This window comes from Callionymus lyra, chromosome 4 (genome assembly GCF_982586985.1).
Source record: "Callionymus lyra chromosome 4, fCalLyr1.hap1.1, whole genome shotgun sequence".
NCBI classification, from domain to species: Eukaryota; Metazoa; Chordata; class Actinopteri; order Syngnathiformes; family Callionymidae; genus Callionymus; species Callionymus lyra.
The window spans coordinates 30,404,555-30,429,165 of NC_141821.1; the positions used below are offsets into that span (position 1 = coordinate 30,404,555).

Sequence of the window (24,611 nt, forward strand, 5' to 3'; positions counted from 1 at the left end):
TTTAGAATTCAGTGGTTATGATACATATGATACATAAGTACATTTATGTCTGGCTTAAATAAGCTTAAAATTCAGTAGTGATTGTACTACAAGATTTTATAGATATTACAAGATATTACAAGAAGTTATATTCTGGTCACTAGCAGTGACTTGTTGGTTAACTAATGTGACATATAATAGTACCCAAGGGTTTTGTCTAGAGTAGATACTTACAGGCACTCCATCAGTTCCCTGAAAGCCAGGAACTCCCATCGGCCCCTATAGAATAGCAGAGTACAACACAAATGTTTAAATCTTTAACCTCAATTTCTTCCCGATAACATTTAACAGATAGCAAATTAAATCAGTGATTAACTTAATCTTGAAACCCACCTTATCTCCTTTCAAGCCAGAGGGTCCCTTCAAGCCAACATGACCTTTCTCTCCTTTGGGCCCAGATGGTCCCACACCTCCACGTGGACCCTCTGAGCCAGGAGTTCCAGATTCTCCCAGAGGACCGGGGCGACCCTGAGAAATGAAAATAATGTAATTTCCGATTAAATATTATATTGAATAATTGATATATTAATGTAGTAGTAAATGGAGTTGGAAACAGCTTACGTTGGTCCTGTAAAAGGAAAATATGTATATAATCACATTGAAAAATCACATGAAAAATTAATAAAATAAATTATATGATTTATATTATATGTTTTATTTTTAATCTAAAACTGAAATGAATTATTTTAAGGGGCTGCTCCTGCTTCTCGTCACGTGTGACTCTTAACAGATTTGACAAAAAAAAGATTAAGTTGCCTTTAGGGACATCTGGTGGTGAGGTTGTACATTGCATTTTCCTTTTTCCTGACCCTTTTTTCTTCTTCTTGCCCAATTGACTCAAATTTTTTTCTTTGAAATAAAATGGAACTACACATTTGTTGAACTATTTTAAACAGTTAAACTACTTAATAATAATAAAATGTATTGCTAGAATACATTCAGTGGAAATACTCGGTATAGCTTTAAAAGAATGACATAAATAAAATCTAATAGATAGATAGATAGATACTTTATTCATCTCCTTAGAGAAATTCACGAGTAATACTGGTCTATTAAAAACTGAATTAAGAAATGCAAACATGTAAAGATTCAACGTGTGCTACATTCAATTATTGACACAACACTTGTTCTTTTATTGGTATCAACATCCAGTATTTCTCAACTTCACCCACATGGTGGCAGAAAAACTCAATATCAAACCGTAACCAATGGCAACTAGACCTTTATTATATAAATAAGGGAGAGAGAGAGTTAAATATGAAGTCCATTGAATCTCTATGATTCAAAATCTACATTTACATACAAATTCATAAACTGGATTTTGAAAGGCTTCTTCTGCAGATCAAGCTCTGAATTGACACAAATAGAGAATCTAGCAACTTATTTTAAAAATTATGTTTTAGTTTTGAAAAGGCTTGGTTGTGGATTTTGAGTTGATTTGCCTCATCTGAGGTTTTCAAGCATTTCTAATTGAGTCTTGAGCTATTGGATAGAACCATGAGCAAAAGAGAACTGTTCAGAGTGTATATAAGGCTCAGACTTGGCAGGTGTTTTACAGCTGCTAGAACATAGTTTTAGTTCAAGATGCGTGTTCAGCTAAATGATCAGAATGTATAAAAATCAAAATGTAAAGCTGATCAAAAGACAAAAAAGTGGTAAATAAAAAAAGGAGAGTTTATAAAAGAGAAACGGTAATGGTAAAGTAATGTTATACTGTTTAAGTCTGACTAAAAAGTTTCATTTAAGCTGGATGAAATGTAATATAAATTGGGTTAACTAGATTTTTCCAAACCTGAAAAGCTGAATATTTAACTATTAATGTGTCCAAGTAAACTAACTCAGCAATCTGCGGGATTCAATCTTAACGAAAGAATACTTGTTTAGCAGACCATCATTTAGTCCGAGGTCATCAAAATCCACTTTCAGCCGCGATCATGGATTAGCTCTGACCACAGTGTGTCTGGTTTAGTCGGCCGTTCTGGTCCGAGCCTTGAGGCGAGTGAGTGTGATGACAGGGCTGCGCGGCGCGAAGGCCGGACCTGTCTGAGTGCGCTAACACCTGGTTTTAACTGAGAAGAAACATGCCGGGGTCTGCTCAGGAGCCACTTTCTCTCACGCCTCACCTTTCCTTAAACACTTCCTCATCGTTTAAAGCTTCTTCTGTCGGCGCACAGATGGAGGGTGTGTGCTTGTAGCATCCACGGTAAAGTTCAGGGGTCATCTCTTAAATGCTCTTTTCAAGTTGTCAGCACCACCTTTTCAAACAACGACACGGGACTCTTCCAGCGCCCTGTTAAACTATCTTAAATGTATAATTTTAAGCAGGGGCTCTACTCCAGGTCTCTGAAAGATACCAGAGCTACAAAGAGAATGTGTCAGATCATTCACTTCCTTGTTAATTGTTGAAGTGTTTTTGTACCCGAGTGGAAATAAAGCCTCCCTCTAAATCAAGGACAGAAGGGGGAAATGAGGCAAATGTTTATATTTTCATCATGTCAGTTGATCTTGTCTAAGGAAGTCTGTTTCCAAACATGGGCGCAAATCGGAAACATAAGAGATCACAGGATCAGGGGAAGACGTCAAAGAGAGTTCAGATAAACGAGTTTAGACGGGGATGAAGGCGACGGAAAGTTAAATTGTGCTCTAAAGCTTCTACACAACTGAGATCATTCTCTTGTCAGTGTAGGATAAAAATACCTTTAATAATGTTATGATCCAATAAGTGAGCGTTTCATTTATTTGTTTGTGCTAGAGTAAAGTGGACTAACATTTATTATTTAAAAATGGTTTAATCTTCGCAATACTTTTTCAGAAAGCCCAGCTGAATAATTGGTCGGTCGACAAAGGGAATAAGTGCTCAGTAAGTGGCTCTATATGTTAAAATGACGCGTTGTTTCATTGCATTAGTGGTTCAAAGCTGAAGATTATCGAGCAAAGATTGCTAGGGTCCTTTGAAAATGAGGTCACTGTATCAAGACACATCACCAGCTTTGTATGACTGACGATGTAACATTGTTTCTTCTCATTCAATGAGTGTTCGTAGGCAGACTACTGGGTCTCCATCTCCAGACTTTCCATCCATCCAGCCGTAACCCTCCAACAGACTGGTCAGTTTACAGGGTCAAATCCCCCGCAGCACAAAGGGCACAATAGGTCCTATTCTGGGCCACTAAGCTCCCTGGACTTACCGCTCCCAACAGACCAACCTCACTTCCTGATGGAGGGAGTGCTTGGACAGACATATTCTAAATGTGTGTGGAGGAAAAAAAACGGTGTTTGAGTTGTCCTTAACGTCACACATGCACACACACCCTCAGGCCCTGGAGGGTTTAGCAGGGCACATTGTTCTGAAGACTGGGTGCGCTCAGGGGAAGATTTAACTGTCACCCAACATGCGCACCGTGGAACCATGATGGGAGACATTTTTGCAGGGGTGTAGCGGTCTTTAAAAGTAAGTCAGAGTAACTTCAACGTGACTTGAAACGGCACAGCTGACTCAAACGTCAACACTATACAGTAGATAACAGCAGGGTTAACCCACTTGTGGAGAGAATGCTTCCTCTCTTGCAATCAGACCATGAACCCCAAGCAACTTGTCTTATCTTAAATGAGCAGCAGCTCTGATCACATGGAAGATGTGGCAGCAGCCGTAGAGATGGTCTTGTCTCTGAGTTCGCATCGCTTGGAAGATTGAACAAGATACCTGTTGGAAGGTTGTTGGAAGATAGTGAGGAGACTTTAAACTTGTCACGAAACGTCTCAAAGAAAGAATGTTTGACGGAAGATAGATTATTTGATTATTACAGGGCATGATATTAGTAAGTAAGTAAGTAAGTAAATTATTTGTAGAGCGCTTATCTAGACCAGGGTCACAAAGCGCTTAAACAATCAAAACAGATCTCAATAAAATATATACTTAAAAGATCAAGACAACACCGAGAACAACACGGGAGTCTCAGAAAATCAAGGAAAAGCCTGCACAAATAAAAATGTCTTAATATGTTTCTTGAAGGAGTCAGTAGATCATCAAACACAGAGGGAGAGGAAGATCTTTTCAAAGCTTAGGAACAACAGACTGGAAGGATTTCTCTCCTCTGGTCCTGAACCGTGTGCGAGGAACCATCAGTATGTAAGTAAGTAAATTATATTTGTAGAGCGCTTGATTTAAGTATCTCTTTAATTAATCTTGGAGATCTATTGTCTCTTTTAATTAAAATATTTACATAAGAAAATGTACTTAAGCCCCTCCCGCTGAAAAAACTTTTTTCTGGAAATTAAATCTTGTTTACTATAACCACACCCACTCTGCTGCGATTGGTCAAGCATTAAGGTTTGTCACCACACCACCATCATCAATCCCGGAAGTGTCAACCTCCAAGGGACTCGTTGTATAAACAAAGCGTGATTACAGATGGCTGGAGGAGGAGTGAAGCCATTATTACGTCACTTTGGACTCTGTTCTCGTAACCTCTTGTTCGCAGAGATTTCAGACGGGGGAGAACTTTATAAAGTAATAAGTTAAAAACATGGTCATGATGAGAAACTTACTGTATCTTGGAGAGGATGACTTCAACACTTGAAACATGTCGTCAGGAGAGTTTTCAGTTACTCTTTAAAAATCCCTTTTACGCCTCGTTTATGTATTTCATTTAATTATTCTAATTTAAGACGTTTTAGGGGTTTTCTATGACGATTACTTATGTTTATGCCAAACATACTTTATCGGTCTTTCATGTGAATATGCTATTTATGGTCTTAGTGGAATGGAAGATTTAAAGAGAAGTGTGAACCATCAGCTACCAACATCAAGTATCTACAACACATTTGTTTGATATAAATGGAACTAGAAACTAGAAATAATCAATAAATATAGAATATAATCATAAGAAACTAAGCTCCATTTATTCATAAGGATTGTAAAGATATTTAAGAACCATTCAAAATGTTTTTTAAAGACATTATTCTTTTAAATCCTTCCTCTATGCACCAGAAGGATTTCTTCTTTCCCACCCTTGCTTGTCTGCTAGTGCTGATAGCGGCCGTTAAACCAACATCCTGTGTTTTGACCAGGTGCCTTCCCTCCTGTAAAAAGCTCATTAGCAATAAGAGGTGCATTATCTCACGGTTATGAAGGCGAGGGCCTGTGTCTCACTGCGTCAAAACCAGCCGAATTCTATCCCTTGTCCTGTGTGTCATCGTTGTTTTGAAATGTTTATGTTCTGCAGTGTTAGCCACAGATTTTATGCTGCAATGTTATTGACTGTAACTTAAATAATACTTAACATTTTTCACCAGTGACCCGTATCATTCGAAGATTGAATGTGCTGAAATGCTTTTCCAAAACAGAATTCCCTCAGAAGAAAGTCAATGAGTTGAATCTTTTTTTTGAATCTAATCTGATTCTGTTAAACAGTTTGTTTTGGTGAGAGTTGCCAGACAGCATCAGATCACTGTAGCGATAAGACAGAGGAGGGCAGAGATGGATGATACGTTTCTCGAGGATTGCTCAACTTAAATTTGGGAAAAAAAGATTCTAGCAGGTGAAATGATGAAAGATTGGCTTTGCTTTAGTGAAGGGTTTCACAGGAAGAGGATCTCAGGCATCCATGAGAGACGTGGGGGAGACAAAGAAGCTGTGCACGCACATAACTGCCTCTAGACAAACAAGAGGTGCATGAATGAACAGGTGGTCATAATTGATCCTGTTAATCGTGCAGCTCTGGTGCACTCGAGCCAAGTGCCAAATTCTTTCTTTGTTAAAGTAGACTCGAAGCAATTTGTTCATCATCGGCGTCACAAGAAGTCCAGTAATGAGTTGTAATATTTATGTTTGTTAGCGAGAAAACTGGGCTGTAGATGCATGGATTATAAATCACAACGACAGCTCAGACTAGAGTTCTCCGTTTCACTGTGAAGAGCTTCACATGACATGAAAATAAGGGCAAGACTTGGCTTGTGGATGAGAAAATGCAACAAAAAGTTTTGCATAAATACCAGTTAAAACATTGGCTGCACAACTGCTGCAGGTTGATGCAACTGCTGGAACCAACAGGGGGCAGTAGATCCCAATAGGCACACAATTATCACTGACTATTATAAACTTTAAATCTAGGCTACATTATTAGCGATGAGAACCTGCTGGTGACCCTGACCTCTAACCTTTCCTTTTGTTAGCTCTTGACCTGATCCGGTGGGACGGTGAGCCAACTGTGTGCCTATGTGTGTGTTTGAAAACACAGGTGTGTGTTACAGTGATGCCTAAACCAAACCTACTGACGTTTTTTGGACCGTGTGTGTGTCCAACTAATAATACTGTCATGAACATGCTGTGCATACATCCTGATGCGTCAACTACATGTGCAGCCAAACTGACCCCCATGCAAGACAGAGGCCAACAAAGAAAACCCTCACGCTGAGTCAGCAAAACTCAAACACGCCTAATAATTACAAACAAAACAAAAATGGGGAAACAAAAGCTTGTCCATAGAAACTCAGTTCGGGGCAAAAACCGAACTTATTAGGTAATTTAATGATAATAAAAGGTCATTATAGTTAATAAAAGAGAATGATATTTAAAAATTAAGTTAGATTTAAATAATATATGACATTTCAACACATTTTTCCAGTGACTGATCTTCTATAGTGAGACTCCCTCGACTCTTCTTTTTCCAATAAGCCTACAGGACAAACGCTTCCTCTATATCCCTTCTATATACACTCTCTTTCTTCATAAAACAACGCATGACGTCGTTTTCCACTTAAATCTTTAAGTGGATGTGGAAAATGTACTGATCCAAGCCTGCAGGCCTCTTTCCTGACAGTCTGTTTCAGATTGTTAAATCAAATTAGAGGAGCGTACTTCCTGACCCTGGTGTCACTTGAAAAGCTCTGCTGGGACCTTACTGTTGTTTAGACACTCACACACACAAAGCAGAACGCTGACCTCTGACCCCTATACTCTAACCAATAAGGAAGGATGTTATTGGATCTAATGGGTTCAGGCTGAAAATTAAAGCAGGGGTGTAACTGTGTAGGTATAACTGCTTGCACTAGACGTTAGAAACCCTTAGACTTTACAGTCTGTAACTACTGTGTGAGGTTATTAGTATTTAAAATTCCTCAGCAGGATTATGATATTAAAAACTGAATAGTATAATGTTTAACTTAATTAACACCAATATATTGTTTTAATCTATTTTCTCTCACAAGAAAAAGAAAAAGTTTATTATTATTAATAATATTATTATTTTTAATTTGGTCACTTTGCATTAAATTTAGATTATAAAATACATTTTCTGAAGCAGAAATATTAGTTTGTTGTTTATTATATTCATATCTTAGCACTAAAACGAGTCAAAGCATCATTGGAGTGAGTTGTATTGTTCAATATTAGTTTCATTTACTTCCATAATATGTATTTCATGAATAAATAATCTTGAACTTTTAATATCTGAAAAATACCTTACATTTATGTGATATCTGCATATATATGTATACATAATACGTTTTTCTTCTCAATATCTGACTCTTTTAGGGAGGAATACTGTAAATAAAATGGGCAACGCTGACTTCAACCACTTTCCTTGACAGTTATCTCCGTATGATGGAGAGCTCATATTAGCCAGTCCTCCCCTGAGAACAAAAGTAAAACTGAAAAGAGACAAATAAGCACCTGGAGTCTTGAGTTGTTTCCAACAATGACAGTTAGGAAGATTACGCTGCCAGGACCGTGTCATTTAGCACGCGCCGGCGCACAGGTAGTTGGTGTCGTGTGAGCCGTGTCATGCTCAGTTACTCTGTCGTAATGTGACAGTCTACGCTGTGTTATTTACCTAAAGTGGCGCACAGCGTGGACCCGTAAGTGTAGGCTTCTGTGTCAGACAGTAATTGTTGTTTGGAAGCTGGCAGGTAGTCTGGTTCATTCTGAGAGCCAGAAGACAGGTGCCTGTGTGCCGCGTTTTGTCTGTAGGATAATGCAAAGATAGCTGGGACACCTACGTTTTGATGGCTTTAGGAACAATCTCCTTGAATTGACTGAGATCTTCAGCCAGCTATTGATTAGCCAAGATTGTTAAAATAACTCAACTGGCTGTTTATACCTTTTTACATCATGAGCATCTAAAAGGATGTATTCATATTGCAATCAGCGTTATTAAATATTGACACATTTAAAAATGAGTTCAATCTTCTTATTTTGAGAGAATGTTGAACTGACGCCTACATTCTTCCAACTTTTACGATCCGTGATATAAATGTCAACTTATATCTTTACAAGTGGAGTTTATGAAAGCTGCGAGTCAATAAGCTTTCTGTTGATTTACCTCTTCTTAGTGGCAAATGTTACGAAACACTGACTCATATCGCCGTCGTGCCAAAGAGTAGTTCCACCAGTGTGACATTTTTATTGACACTTGAGGGCATGGTTTGGTTGATTCTATTGAAAGATTTAGTGGTAACCATCATTATTCAGCTGTGTGGTAAGACATATTTATCCTGGTCTGCCAGCATAAAAAACTTAAATACAGAATATTATACTGAAACAGACGCCACACTGTATTTAAATAACTGCTGTGAATGAGCAGAATTTACAAGCTATATGTTTCCCTTGTGCTTCTAAACAATAAAGACTTCTTAAGACGCATCTCAACAGTTGGCAGGTGCAAATCGACCATAAAATGTATACTTAATTCCTAAGGTTCTGCCAACATTCTCCAGGAACACAATGATAACAGATGACAGCTAATCTTATGGTAGCATTGACAAGAAAATTAGTTCCTGATTTAAAGATTGTGTTTGTGTGTTTTTGTCGTGTACAGATGGCAACTGTTGAAACATGCTTTTTGGCGAGCGTTCACTCGTGTTGGAAACTGTTTGTGCTGAATATAAATCAACCTAATTTCACTTGTGGCAACAGATGATACTCTTTTACAGGAGAGAATGACTTTTAATGCGATTCTAAATACACAACAGCAGCTCTCCTCCATGTTTTTAATCCACTTTTCTTACTGTTGTAAAATAAGCTCCGGGGACTCATAAATTCTGGGAATTTTCAGAAACATTTTTCTATCGTTGATTTGAACATCATCGGGAAACTCACTGTCTAGTACAGGGTTGGTAATTAAGTTCCCAAAGGTTCACAATTGTATATATTTTTTGAACAAGTTGTAGGAAGTTATTTCTTTACATATATTGTTATTTACACATATTTACATGACAAGAAGTGTAACATGTAATGATTACATGATGCCACGGATTACTTTATGCGAAAGATAATACAAAAGTGAGATGAAATGAAGTTAAATAAATACTTGTTAATGTGCAGAGTTAAAGGATAATTGTATAATCATATTATTTGATTCTATTGGGAGTTATTTTAGACATTTTCAATTTTTTGTTAGAGATCAATAAAGATTAGGAATAAGAAACATTGACATACAGCGTTTAAATTATTTTAAATAACTCAATTAAATGTGTCCTTTTTTCAATTTGTGTAAAAATTGAAAAAAGAAAATCGATTAAAACATTATTTAAATGGTTTCCAATATGAAACATTGTAAATTATAATTGTATAATCCAGAGGATTTATATTTAAGAAATTATACGTTGAATAAAAATCTAAAAGGTCAGGTTATACTAAAGTGAAGTTGTAATGATTTAAATTTGACTTTAATATCTTCACTTTAATATCTTCACTTCAATGATTACTTTTATTTTAGAACTCATAAACAAAATACGATTTTAAAGACTGACAATGAAAGGGTGAAGGAGCGTGAGAAAGCAGACCTTATTTCACGCTCTAACAGCTTGAGACGAAAAAGGCAAATTAATAATTAATTCCTTCAATGTTATTGTTGGTGATTCCTTAACGTGAAGTCTTGTCAATAATTCGCTTCAAAATCGCCTTTATTTAAATATAATTAAAAAAATTCTTAAACAAAAGTATTATACTACTCATGTTTCATTTGCTGTTGAAATTATATATATATACATTTTTTTGTTTACATTTACTTTTTTTTTAAGTTCAATTGCAATGTGGTGTCACTAGCACTCCTATTATTCCATAATTATGTTTAAACACAAACACAAATTGACAATTTATTTAATTTCCCCTTGGTAGTTCCTCTATAAATGTGAAAAGTGAAAAAGCAAATATTGGCGACTCCTCTGGACACACCAACGATGGTGCTAATAGTGAATATGTGGAGATAAAAGTCCTTCAACTCACCCTGCTGCCTTTCTCTGGGTTACATCTGCATCCTCTGCTGCAGTCCAGGCCATTACATGGCTCGTCATGATCGATACCCTGAGGGGACACAGAAAATGAAATATTAGAACTCTCGTCTGTGGTCATGCGTTACTACAACCTCGTAAGAACGTTATATCGAGAGCGCTAAACAGTTCAGGATGACACTCATGCCTTCAGGCCTCATGTTTTCCTTTTGATGATCAGTGGAGACCGTCAACATCTGGAACTAGAGTGAAGTTTAGGGGGTGGAGAATGGAGGCAGTGATGCCCTCAAGACGACTCCACAGGACATTGAGATGAACTGTTAAACCATTTAATGGATAAGATGATAAGATGGTGAGAAATATTGTCACAAGTATATGTATGTAAATAAAAATAGTTTTTTGGACAAACAGTGACATATTTAAACATTTTGAGGATATGTTTGTCGCATTACGAAGTGGTTTTCCTCCTCACATGAAGAGGTTCTAGTCCTGCTCCAGGACCACCTGGACAATAAACACTGCAAACATATGTAACTTATAAACTCTGAGTGAACTTAGGATTAACCTCAAGTGTTCATGGTGGCATTCCTCAGATGTCTCAAAAACATCACGCTTTTAGAATACATAGCCGGAGCATAAAGACCTTTTATAAGCTTATGTCCGACTGGCTTTTAAAACTCAAACCACCATCGTTTCTCATCTATAAGCCTGTTGAGATGTACTCCATGTCTCGTATTAGCCCGGATTCAAACCAGCAGCCCTCAGAGGTGAACGATGTGAAAGTGCACGGATAATAAACTAACACGCTCCAACACTTCCACGTAGGTACGACTTCACAAATGCATCTGGTGTTGGGGGTCAGTTCCGTGAGGTCAAACTCTGAGGTCAAAACTGGCATTTCAATGTGATTAGTGGATGAAAGGATGCTTGCGGGACCAAGAGACGTGGAGACAGCAGGGGAGAGGACGAGACAACAGGGTGTACAACAGGAGGTGAAGAGGACAATCGCAGACGAGGAGAAAGTGTCAAAAAGACAGCGGGTGAGGGCGTAAATATGACGAGGAACGTTCATAAGTGTGTTTCTTCCACCGGTGCAGGAAAGTGTGTGATTATTGCTCAACAACGAGGGAGGTCAAGGACCCTTCAGGACCTCTATAAGTAATCACGCGCTTGTCTAGTCCAGCTAACCCTAATATGCAGAGGGCCTGGGAAAGCCGAGCGTCGGCTCACTGAAAATATTTGGGTCAGCACGACAAAAAGATTATTACCTGTCAAGTACAGCATTAAAGTTTCTTTTGTTTTCTCTTTGACATGCTTTAGAAATGTTTTTGATTGATATAAATCCCAGTTCCATTGCACATATATGAAATTAGAAGAGAGCAAACAAATGCATTATACTTATAGAAACATGGTTATACAATTATATATAAGTATATGAATGCAAATATGGGAATATTTGGAAAGAAATTGAAAATTTTAGGAATAATTATATGTATACATAATCAGTGTCCGTCACTCATTGACTATTCACTGCACGTGTGATTATATATATATATAGTAATTTATTTACTTTATATATATTCATTTACGATTTATTTCTTTATGATTCCTTTTCAATTTAAGTTTTTTTTTCTTTGGCAAATACAAACAATGGTAGAGAAAACAAAACTTTACTCTCTATTCCTAGACAGCAGCCTGACATCAGCGTGAAGAACGAATGAAAGAAAAAGACGAGGAAAAACGAGAGTTTGGCTCGGAGCAAGAAAGGGGACAAGGGAAGGAGGGGAGAGGTTAACATTGCTGGTCCTGCTTTTCTCCGTCTGATCTCCTGAACTGCTATAATTACACTGACATAAGGAGGGCAAGAGCGAGGGACGGCGAACAAGAAAATGAAGAAAGGGTGGGATCACTGGTGTAACTGAAATTAAAAATCATATTTTTGGTGAATGACCAAAAAAAGAACCAAATCACAAGACATTTCTAAAACAAAGAATCAATTAATGATGATGACAGTATTTTAATAAAGATATATCAAGCTGGTTTTGTAGATATTTTAGTGATGTCATATACTATTTCGCCACTAGATGTCCTAAATCACTGGTACCGTCCTGCAGCCATGATTTAAATGTTTTTATAGTTTATGATTTTACTGATACTAGACTTTTAAGAATAACTACTTATTATTATATAATCTAAACCTAATAAACCATTAATTTATCATTCACCTCATCAGTATTAAAACTGTAAAATATAAAGCGGCAAAACTAGAATGATCAAACTGAAATCACTGAAAAAATAAACATTTTCTGCAGAGTAAATAGAACAGAAACAAGCCTGAGGATCAATGCTATGGATCTATATTTTAACCACTTCTGAAGTCGTCTGTAGCTCATGAGGATAGAAGTGGTTAGGACACTGTTAAAGCATCATTTGGCTCCAATTTTTTTTTTAAATGCCTTCGAGAAAACATTTTTTCTTAGCGTGCTGTGCCTTGAAGCTGATGTAGATAGAGGAGTGAATTGCATACATTCTCAGCAGTAACGTGACAGGACAGGTACAATCATCAGCATCGAAGAGTGCACTCAAGACATGTCAGGATTATCTAGCGAGGCATCTGTGAGCTCCAGTAATTGTTCCTTAAATTCTCCCTGTTTGCTCATACTTGGTTTTGCAAATACTCGCTGGTGATTGTGTAGAAGCCTATCTTTCAGCGTGTATTTCACCTGTAGGTGGAGGACCGTCGACGATAGCTAACGTCTCAACTTGCTCATTTCTGCAGGGTCTGCCGATGGCATCTGGATGAAGTCTGAGGTCATGTCATGCTGCACACCAGCTGCATATTTGAGACGGTTAGACGACAAGATTTTATATAGTCGTGCATCCTCTAGATTTTGTCTGCAGTAAGAACTTTACTTTAGGTGTGTCTGAATGTCCTAAGAAGATATGCACATAAAGCATTATATGTGTCTATAGTTACACAGAAATATGTGATTTTAATGTGAAAGTACATGACAGGCCATCTAAGGTTATAAAGCATATCTTAAGTACGTACACACTACTTACTGACCTTAACAGTTACTGATTAGAACAGTTATCAATATCAGGTAGAAAAGCTTCTTTTTAAAGCCAGCAGACATAATCAATCAAACACTTTCCATGACTCAAAAGAGATCCCTTGAATCAAATCCAAGCCCTGGGGGAAAGGTTTTAGCATTTGCCCTAGCATTATTCCTGAGTTCCAAAAACTCTAGCAATCTTGTCTAGCAACCCTAAAACAATGGCAGATGAACAATATCAATATTTACCGATGATCACTTAATTGAATGTCAAAAAAGTCAGGTTTTTCCTGTTTCTTTTTGTTCTAATTCCTAATGTGGTAGAACCTGTGAGCCGCACCACGACGACATCAAAACTGTCCTGAATCCAGATGGAACATCAGAACACTAAAATCTGCATGAATATCATCTGTTTCTTGTGCAATTAAAAAACATTTAATGTTAATGTATTTAAATTCTGAACTTCTCAAGTTATTTTGCAGTATTTAGCAGAAAGAATGACTCTGACAAGCACATCATCTCCTTGGCAGAGGTAACATTAAGAGAATGTCTACGCTATTCTATGAATTATACAAAATTTAAATCTGTGTTTGTTATGCAAAGGTAAAATTAACTGTCATTACATTATTTTATACTGAAAACCGAGAATCAAAAATAACAAATTGGTAAATGAGTATAAAGTTTATATGTTGGGTTAGAAAAAAAAACCCATTACCAACAACCAACAACAATATTTGAGTAATTTTTGACTGACAAATTTGATTCACTCATCAATCGATCTTCGATCCAACACATGCGTCTCAACGTTTCGCTGAAGTGAACCTGACAGAACTTGTCTAACTGTTTCAAAATTAAAGCAAAACTCTGTCACTGATGAGCCTCTTATCACGATGCCTGTCGACCACAGGAATTCCTCGCGTCAGTCAGTATGTGATAACACACGGGGACCAATGGGAGAGCCAGCTGTCAATCATGTTGCTGTTGCACGGTTGAAACTCGATGATCAGAGTCACGACTGGAGGCGGGAGCTCAAAGACAACTCCTGTCAGTGTGAGTGACAGCCAGGGATGAAAAATGCACTTATATTTCACCGAGGGCTGAACTTTGCTCTAACAAACGGACCTTCAGGGTAAGAAAAGGAGGAATGGCATGATTCAAAATGCAAATATTGGGCAGGAAGTGTTTGTCCTCTGGTGTTGTTTTTTCTTCCAGGAATCTTTTTACTGCCTAACATTTTCTCCTATCACTCTTTGGTACCCTCCTACTCCTCTTCATCTTGTCCTTCCTCTGCCTCTCCGGTCCATCTGTGACCCCGACATCCACTGCAGGAGACCAAGCAGCTGTGTTTGGGCCTCCAGCGTTCCACGTTTACATCTGTTTATTCCTCGCTGAGATTGTATAGTTGTGAAGATACGCGATTGTTTCCACAAACACTTTTGATGAAACATGTGAATTTACACATATTCAAGCAGATTTGACGCTTACATTTTTTTTTCCTAATGAATGACACAACAAAGAGTCGTATTAGGTCAGCAACTACCATCACACAGATGTCTGTCTGCCTCTCCTCAAACACTCCGACCACCCAGCGACAGTCAAATCTATGGCCAGACAGCCGGCATTTGGGACGCTGACGCAGGAGACCCAAACAGGATGCTGCTTGGAACCAGCTGATCTGAAGGACAGCCCAGTAAAAAATAAAGTAAACCTCTGTTGATGGCAATCAGAGGCCAGACATCACATCATTGCTCCATCCAAGAGAACCAGAGAAGAAAAGGAAGAGAAAATTAAGAAAGCCATTGCAAACTATAGAAGGAGGATCCAATTAAAAAAGGCTTGATTGAAAAAAGGTTCATTGGGCAAAAAGCTTCCACTTTGAAGCAACATTTGCTTTGCTTATTACCACTTTATATCTGTTTGAAACCTTGTCAATTCCTCATCTGTCTTGATGGTTAAATATAGTCTATATATGTAGCTTCAGGCACAGAAAATCTTACAATACCTTTAACACCAAACTCTCTAACATTTGCACTTATTTTCCTCCCTTCAGGTGCATACTTGTGCACACCTTTATTTCTCTATCCTGTAGCGGAATTATCGAATCATGATGAAACATTGCTATTAGACAAAGACTTGCCTGTCTGGCCTTGCTGTCTCTTTCCACAAGATCTTCTCCCTTTTTTTCCTCGAAGAGCATAATTAAAGAGTACCGGGCGACGTTTTACCGTTTTATCATGTTTTAAGAACGAAATGCGTCCGGGCAGGAGCAGACACGCACTGATTGCTCAGTTAAACCATATTTCTGAAGTTTGCTTAAATGACTTCATGTCAGATATTGTCATGTCTGGAAGAAATGTACAATTATCAAAGAATGTCAGTGTTTTCTCCCAGGAAAGCACGTTTGGACAAGGGATATGAGTTGGCAAATGTAGCAAATCAGTAAATCTTCTTGAATAACAATGCAATAATCAACCATGAAATAACAAAGCATCAAGGAAATATATCCTCAACTGTATTTGTTCTCATCAATGACATCTCCTTCTTTGACAACATCCACATCTTTGCCAAGATGATGCCACTCAGGCCAGGTCCACAGAATATGATCTTCCGGTCGAAGCTATAAATAAACTTTGACCGAGAGTCTATTTTCAAGCACCTATGTGCAACACATGGTATATTGTACAATCACAACAGGTTGAGCCCGATTGATTCATTGTGATATAAGAAATAAGTACAGTATATAATACTGATAAACAATGTGGCTTCTGCATCCATTTCTACTGATTTGATTTATATTCTGCTGAGATTGAAAGTTAAATTCAAACTTCTATTTGTTTTTTTTCTTCTTTTGTTTTCAATTCAATTTTCTTCAAATTGTGTTTAAATATAACTTTATGCCATTTATTAATATTAATTTATTACATTATACTTAACATCTTGTGTATACCGTATGCTTTCTACTGATAAATAAACACATTCTTATTTTCATATTATCATAGATTTGCACTTTTTATTCAAACAATTACTTTGAAAGCTCATGAAGAGCAGCTGGTAATTTCCTGAAAAGACCAAAAGAGGCGAAGAAACCTGACTCACACTCTCACAGCAGGTAGGTCGGGATGACATTGGAAAAAAAACAAATGAATGACGAACACACGGAAACAAAAGTAACTATGTTGAAGCTGATTATGACAGTGAGAGGTGTGGACTAGAGACGGCGCCTCTTGTCTGGACCACAGACAGGAACAGACGCTGAAGTGAAACTGATGATCAATTTAATGGTCAATTATAAGTGTACAAGCCAATGTTACGGAAACATTATGTCATGATGCCAAAACCCGAGGTGAATTCTTGTCTTGACTTGAAATCAGTTACTATTCTACGCTTCTAACAATGTACTTTATGTCTAATAATAATTTAAGAGATGAAAAGATCTGAGGTGTATTTATCACATGAGCTAAATGTTTGCCAGATGATGTAAGAAGTATCGTTGGGTATTCTTGTTGAATTATATGATATTTAAGTATTTAACTGCAACACTGCTTATTAGAACTTGCTTGAAGAAATTCAGATGATACATTTATATGAAAGACTTATTCCAAACTCCACTTAGGGAACATATAGAGGACATGGGTTGTACTTACAATCCAATATATCGATGCAATAAAATTGGTTGGTTACTGTCCATGTAGGCAAAATTCTTGTCACTAAATAGTTGAATAGTTCCATGGTTGACATTGTAGATTAAACGTCCTGCACCACAGGGTTCAAACATTAAAGGAGATCTTCCCTTTGACACGCCTAAATTGAACAGGATATTTGGGATTTAGAAAAAAAGACTTAAACGTTAAACAATGTGAACCTGGGGTGATCAACCTTTTGACAAGAAATCTCATAATTGCCCCTTTGAAGTGCAGTGTAAGCGGCCTGCCAGAGGGGGACAAGGTGTGTTTTTTATAAGGGTGAGGAGGCGAATAAAGAGATAGCGACACAGATAATGGAGGAGTAACTGGATAACCAGAGGGAAGGAGGGATGCAGAAGAGGTAATGGCTTCCAACGGGTCATATGGAGGCAGGTTTGAGATGAAACGACGGCGTAATGGTGGACAGATGGGATGGGTGGTGTGAAAATAATCTTGCCGGGTGTGTGGGAGTGGCTGGAGGATCAAAAATAATGGGGGGAAAGAGTGAATAGGAAGCAGTGAAAGAAAGAAAAAGACTCCTCCGAAAGGTCTGGTTTCACCTGTGCAATGCACCTCTGACATCGGTGTGTTTAAAAGTGAAAAAATGTGTGTGTATTTGTGTGTGTGTGTGCGTGCTGCTTACAATAGTCCAGCAATTACAGCTCCTATATTAGAGGAGTGCAGAAATCTGAGATATGCCTAATGTGCCTCTGAAGACTTGTCACATAGTGATGCCCTTACCCAGAGGCACACACACACACACACACGCGGGGGGAGAGTGTGAAAGACAGTAGTTTAAGGTTTCTCCTGAATACGTGTAAGCTGAACCGCATGTCCATGGGAAAAGTGAAAAAGAAAACAACTCTAAATGCAGCGTTATTTGTGTTTTTATGTGTCTTTGTGCTGCAGGCGCTGGTGGGTTATTGAGAGCTGAGAACCTTCCTCATGAAATCCTCTTACAATATGAGTTTGACTCTGCAGGGCAGCTTGACTTCCTTTGATCCATTTGAACATGTGACAGAAAACCTTTTACTGCCAAACAGAAGGAATCGGAGACAGAAAACTGTCACCTGAGCTGCTGTCTAAAAAGTGGCACGAATAGATTTATAAGTCATATCTACCAAAATAACAGATTGATGACAATAGCATTGGTCATTTATAAGCTTGTCACCTTCAGAAAAGTTGAAATACAAAAAATAAGTTTGTCCGTGCAAAGCAATGTTTCTAGAAACAAGATGAATCACAATAGTTCTTTGGACACCTCAATGATTGAGCAATAAATTAGATAAAGATCATTTTATAGTTAAAAAAAACGAGTTTTAATTCTGTAACACTGACAACCCCAAGTAACCTTTCTGCCAGACTTCAACTTGTACCAATAATCCTTCAACCCACGCATGCTGCCAAATTGCTTCTATTTTAAGCTCAGGAAGTCTCAGAAAAAGAGGTGCTACTTTTTGTGTCTACTTGTGAAACCAGAGTTCGGCCTGGATATGGATCTGCTTTGGTCGATGATGGACAGTAACATTTGAGATTGTTTATTATTTTGAGGAAATGCAACTACCACCCAGAGTGCTTGTACACATGTCGTGCGTCAAATTCCACACCTGTAGGTCAGATGTAAAGGAAGATTTGACTATCAAATCTGCTTCCAAAGAAATTCTTATTTCTAGTGTGAAACAATTACTAATTAGTAAATGAAGCTACTTCATCGCCATTTTTTGGAATAGATATTCATTATTCATTTATTTTCTGTGACACGTCCCTTGCGATGGTTCCCTGTTTCATCATTTTCATTCATTTATTATCTTCATTCTTTTTTTTTAATCCATTGGCTTCCACTTACATTAACTACTTTAAGAAGGTCTTTAAAAGGTCTGAAAAAACTGGTCAACTGTTAAAATGATTTCACTCGTACAGTCACTGTGGGAATACCAATTCAATTTGGTAAATGTCAAATTTTTCCTCTTATAGCAGTTTTTTTTAACACATTTTTAAATATCGCTAATGTATAAGTCAGTATAAATGCGAGGGCCTCCAGTTTGGCCCGTTAGCCACAAGTGTTTACTGAAACAGTTGTATCAGAAAAACGCTCAAAATACTGTAATCAAACAAGTATGGTTGTTACGAAGTTGAAAACTATCAACAATTAACATTTAGTTTTATACGATTAATCTATTTGAGAAGCGAGAGGAGAAGCTACTAGAAATGTGTGTGTGTGCGTGTGTGTGTGTGTGCGTGTGTGTGTGTGTGTGCATGTGTGTGCATGTGTGTGTACACAAAGATTTGCTCCAATGATTTGATTGCAAAATAGCATAGCAACAAAAAGTCTTAAGAAAACACAAATACACAATCCAGAAGAAAAGCCTGTGGCAAAAAGTATTGAGTTCATTGAACCTTTTTAACCTTTGTGAATGTGTGGTTAGCACATTTATGACTAAGTTAAGGGATAGGAACTTGATTTAAGTCTTATAAAAACTGTCTATACAGAGAAAATGGTAAGTAGGAGGTTTTCTTTAAGAAATACAAAACTGTTCACGTGGAAATCCAAAGTCAATGAGGTCGATGCATCAACAAGTACTTTGAGGATTAAACAATGACTATAAATGGTCAAAAGGGAGAGATAATCCATTAAAAAGTGAACAAGTTGGTACCAGCTATTTTTTCTGCCAGCAACCTCGATGAACTTTATAATTTAATCTGAAGCTCTTCGTGATCATGCTGGAGGTGTGGAGGTTTTGTCAGAGCAGGACCGATATTGCAACAAGTTCTTAACCAAAATAAAAAAAAAATAGAGGTGAAGTTTGGCTCTAGTTACAAACATGAATGATATAGCAACACTGAAACTGTCTAGACATTTACAGTTAAACTAACTGAAACTGATACAAATATTTTTAACGTCGACATTTATTGTACTCTGTAACACCAACTGATAAGCAGACCTGGTACTTGTTGTTGACTTGATTAAATAAAAAGCATCATTGTTAGCTAACTTGTGTGACACAAGTGGCCTGCAGGCAGGAAAGAAAATCTAAGAGGTATGCAAGAGACTCTGAAGGCCCACATTCCCTCCCCTCCATCGCAGCAGTCAATCACCTTTTCAGCGCCCTTAAAGCAGCATGTTGAGGTTAAAATATCACCCTGTCGCTACCGCTATTGTGCTGGACACAACTGATCCATCTCTTTTCTTTCCCCCCTAAACACACAGTCAAGCATGGATTTTAGTGTGCTGTGTCTACCCGTGTGTTTGTGAGAGAAAAAAAATGCAAACAATAGCTACTTACAGACATAAAGGTTTGGTTTCTCTGAGAGAAAGTGGTCACACACAAGCCCAGAACTTAAGCATGGAAAAAAAAGTTGACTAATAAAAGTGAAGTGGTCCTAGACAAAACCCTTGGGGAACCCCCAATTGTCATTGTTGGCGAAGATAGTGTGACAAACTTTGTTGTGGATCACTTTATTGGAACATAATATTGGAAATAAAATGAGGTAAGGGGACCGTAATTTAATCTTAAGTAAATATTTAACAATGAATCCATCATATGATTCATTAGAAAGTTTTCCCTCGGGTCATCACGCTTCTAAGGATGCAAATCATGGGATGGATCTAAGATTCAGCCTTAATGGAAATCTTCTTGCTCCTGAATCACTAAGCTGCAGACTGAACAACAGCGCCTGAAGGCAAGCACTGTAATGAGAGATAAACAGCTCAAAAATGCTTTCCCTTCATGCACAGGGTCTTATGTGTGTGTTCAGGTGTGTGTGATGAAGCACCTATAAAGAGGTGGGACTTTAACATGAATGTACACGGGTGCGTCAGTTGTGGTTAGCGATGATGAAAGTAAAAGACGATGCCTAAGGTGGTTTAAGGAGTCAGAAGAGCTCCTTCCTGCTGTGGTTGACAGACGATATAGAAGAAACAAATGATGATTGTATTAGGAACTAACACCACATGTTGCACCAACAGATGCAGAAAGAAATACGTCTTCTATTTGCATTTTGTGTGTTTGACTTGAGAGTATGTACGCGGCTAACACTTTTTCTTTTAACTTAACCCTCCATAACTAACAGAATCTCATGGGTTCAACTGTTATCCCGCATATTTCAACAAGCTTGGACAGAGGCTGAAACAAAGAAGCTTGGCTTTCGTCGGAAAAAAATGACAGAAGAGGATGGGGAAATATTTCTACTACCTCGAGGCAAAGTTTTGGTAACCATATTTTCTTTATTAAAAAAAAGAAATCACTCTGGATACCAAAGACAAGGGTGCGCCCGCAGTCATGGAGAGAGAAATCAGAGCGAAGATTAGCCTGGATGTTCCTTTTATCTTCAAATGATTGGAGTGTGTTGGCATGTTAGAACAGGATGATGTTTTGACATTATCTGCATTTGTCAGGAGCTGAAACACTTTATGCCTGCACGCTTTGGGTGCACCAGACCAGAAAGAATGCAGAGAATTGAGCTAGAGTTGATAAAACATGAATGAATCATGAATGATAAAAAATCTGCACTTTTATCCTAGAGGTTAAAAAATGAGTCAACTGGACTTCGGTACTCATCCGAGGAGCTTCTTCAAGTTCCAAGGACCCAGGGAACTTGAAGAAGAACTTCTAGAACTCTATCCAGTGCAGTTGACTCACTTTTGAACGTCTTGGATAACCATGACCTGGATGAATGAGAACCTTTATGGACAAATCAGAACTTTATTCAAATTAAAAAACATAAATTGACAATTTTAATAACAAGTCAATTAAAAATAAAAAGGAAACATAAAAAAAAATGTAAAAACTAATCAACATTTGTAGTTAATCTAAATCAAAGTCCACAGTAATATAAATTAGTATAAAAAAGATTTGTGTGGAATGAACAAATGTTATTGTAGTGGGATCGCCACATACCCACTGTCGGGCCCCACGGTACCGCTAAAATTAACTGGAGTAGCATTATCGCCACTGTCTGCACCATGTCAGGTTCCTTTATCCAAATACAATTTACCATGGTCTGCTTCTGGTATCCAGGTGCACGGCAATTCAAACTGCATCCAAGTATTCCCCCTCACACATACCATGAGTCATTAAACCAAGCCTATAATGAGAGGACGGTGCCAGTGGAGGCAGTTCATCCACTGGACTCGCCACCCTATATCCTGCTGTAGCTAAGAGAGAGACACAGGCATCTACGGAGCGAGAACGTGGATAAAAGATGTGAAAATGTGCACTGGCAGCAATTGTGACTTAGATCTATTAACTCTTATTTCAATGGTTTACTTATAAATATATGACTTTGGTGGATTTAGAAATGAAGCTTTCATGTTCTGCAGCATAATTTAATGTCTTTAAAGATGACCTTAATTCATTGAATAAAGAAGTACACAAAAGCTAGATAACACTTAAACACTAACAGATAACTCAATCTAAACATCTTTATGCCTACTAAGATTTTTAATTAAAAATAACAGTAACCAGAGAAATAAAATATTTAATATGACACTACATCAAATGTCTTTCTGCAGGCAAAAAACATTATAGGCTCAACTTGTATTGTATTGTTTGTTTTATTGCGTGTAACCTGCCAAATGTTTCAGCATCAATCACGTACGCTTCCACCTGAAGTCCAAGAGATTTCACTTGGATAACATTTATATTCAAATCTCAGCTTTAATAGAGCACATCAATGATTCAGGATCAAAAACGCTGCAAGGCAACATAGTGATTTACACCCGATCACTTGTGAGATGTGTCAAATAAAAGCCAATTTTCTGTAGAGTGTAAAAACTCATCAGGAGGAATAAGGAAGCTACAAAATACTTAAGGACAACTTAAGAGTTCTTTTTCTTATATATTGATATTCTTTTCTATTAATTTCAATAAAAATGTACATTATTAAAAAATAGATTAATACTGATTGAATTATTTATGTGAAATTGTTGAACTTAATTTAGATTGTAATTTGACAACTTTATTGTTTTAAAATACTTGCACCAGGGCTTTCAAAAATGAGACGCAAGGTACCGAAGGCAAAAATCAATCAGCCGGATAATGTTTGCTCTCCAGGTGTTTCCCTGCTCTGCACCGGGGGCAAAGGTGACGAGAGTGAAGACACCATAAAGACGTCGAGTAAAGCATAATGGGTCTCAGGAAGGGGAAGAAAGTCCAAAACCAGGTGTGTTCACCTGATTCTACACTGTGTTTAGCATGAATGATCCTAAAAGTTGAACTCTAAGTACCCAGACACATTTGTCTTGTTGTGTTGCTGTCTGAGTTTACTGTCTGGTCAAAGGCAGTATTTAAAACTATTATTTATCTTCTACATCTCAAGGGCGACAGAACTGAGACAAGGCGGCCATATTTGTTCCACAATGACATGCAAGCGCACAAGGGGAGTGTATGTCTGTGCGTCTGTCAGCAGGAGACCCACCAGACCACAACACACAGCTGCTTTTCTTGACCCACTTTCCCTTTGACACAAAACCTTTAGACTGCGGTTTTGCTTTTCATTCATTGTGCACCACTAATGAAAATGGTTGTAAAGGGAGAATCTGAATTATTAATTTATCATTATGTGTCAACTAATCACACCATAAAGTGGTAAATGATGAGGTAAAATGCCCCTTGAGTGCAAAGGAGAGACATTATTAGTTTAACCCTGTCCAAAAAAAAACACAAAACTATGGCTTCACATTTAGGATCGGTAATAAGCAACCAAAATATATATCAAGTAATATACTTTATGGATCAATTCTAGCATTGGCCTAACATCTTTCACCAAGACACAAAGTAAATATAATCACTATATCATAGTGATTATAAGGTATGTGAAAATCAGATCATCACCTTTAAAACAATATACATTACACTGTTTGATGTGACAAGCTAGAAGAAGAAAAGATAAAGATTCCATCTGTGAAAAACAAGGAAGAGAAAATCCAGTCCGTCCTAATTTACAGTGAAAAACCATTACTGCCTCACATTGAGATACAAATACAACAACAGAAACATTTCCCCTATCTGTCTGTTCATAAGAAAAAAGTTTAAAGGCACATACATTCTGAAAAGATGGATTATTTTAATTTAAATTTCACAAATGAAATAGGAAAATGAAGTAGATGCTGGTGTAATTTCAGCTTCAGTAGACCACCTCAGTTTATGGGCTTTACAGGGTAATGTTTCAATGATATAACAGTGTCAGATTTATGTGTTTTCTAAATTAGTTTGTCTAGATTATAAACACATTTGTCACCTCCAAACCCTTTTTGATCCCTTCCTCTAAACTCCCTCACAATCCTCTGAAGAAGGGAGTCGTGGGAGGAATGAAAGCAGTGAGAGGCTGGAGTCCAGCGGAGTGGATCAGAGTGAATCCCAGAGGTCAAGAATGTCGTGTTTTTGGGCGGCGGGGGGTCGGGATCAGTAGACTTAATGGTCTGGAGAGACCTCATATAGGAACTCAGCATTTCAGGAGAATTTGTGGAATTTAAAAGGACAAAGAAGGAAGACTTTTGTCTGTCTGATGTAGCTAATTTCCGTACAACCAAAGACACACTGTCAGGATTGAAGGACTCGTTCGGTCTGGACATACAGACAAATTCCCTCGAGAGAATTTCTGC

At 37.6% G+C, this 24,611-nt stretch overlaps 1 protein-coding gene across 3 annotated transcripts in view; it reads right to left on the reverse strand.

Annotated features, from left to right (window-relative positions):
- Window positions 1–24,611, reverse strand: part of col4a6 (collagen, type IV, alpha 6) — a 67,086-nt gene that overhangs the window by 17,637 nt on the left and 24,838 nt on the right. For all 3 annotated transcript variants that reach the window (XM_087789679.1, XM_087789678.1, XM_087789677.1), the window contains exons 4-6: window positions 10,265–10,342; window positions 373–507; window positions 214–258 (exon numbers count right to left, since the gene is read on the reverse strand). In XM_087789679.1, coding sequence (XP_087645805.1) covers window positions 214–258; window positions 373–507; window positions 10,265–10,342 — 258 coding nt within the window. The remainder of the gene's footprint in view (window positions 1–213; window positions 259–372; window positions 508–10,264; window positions 10,343–24,611) is intronic.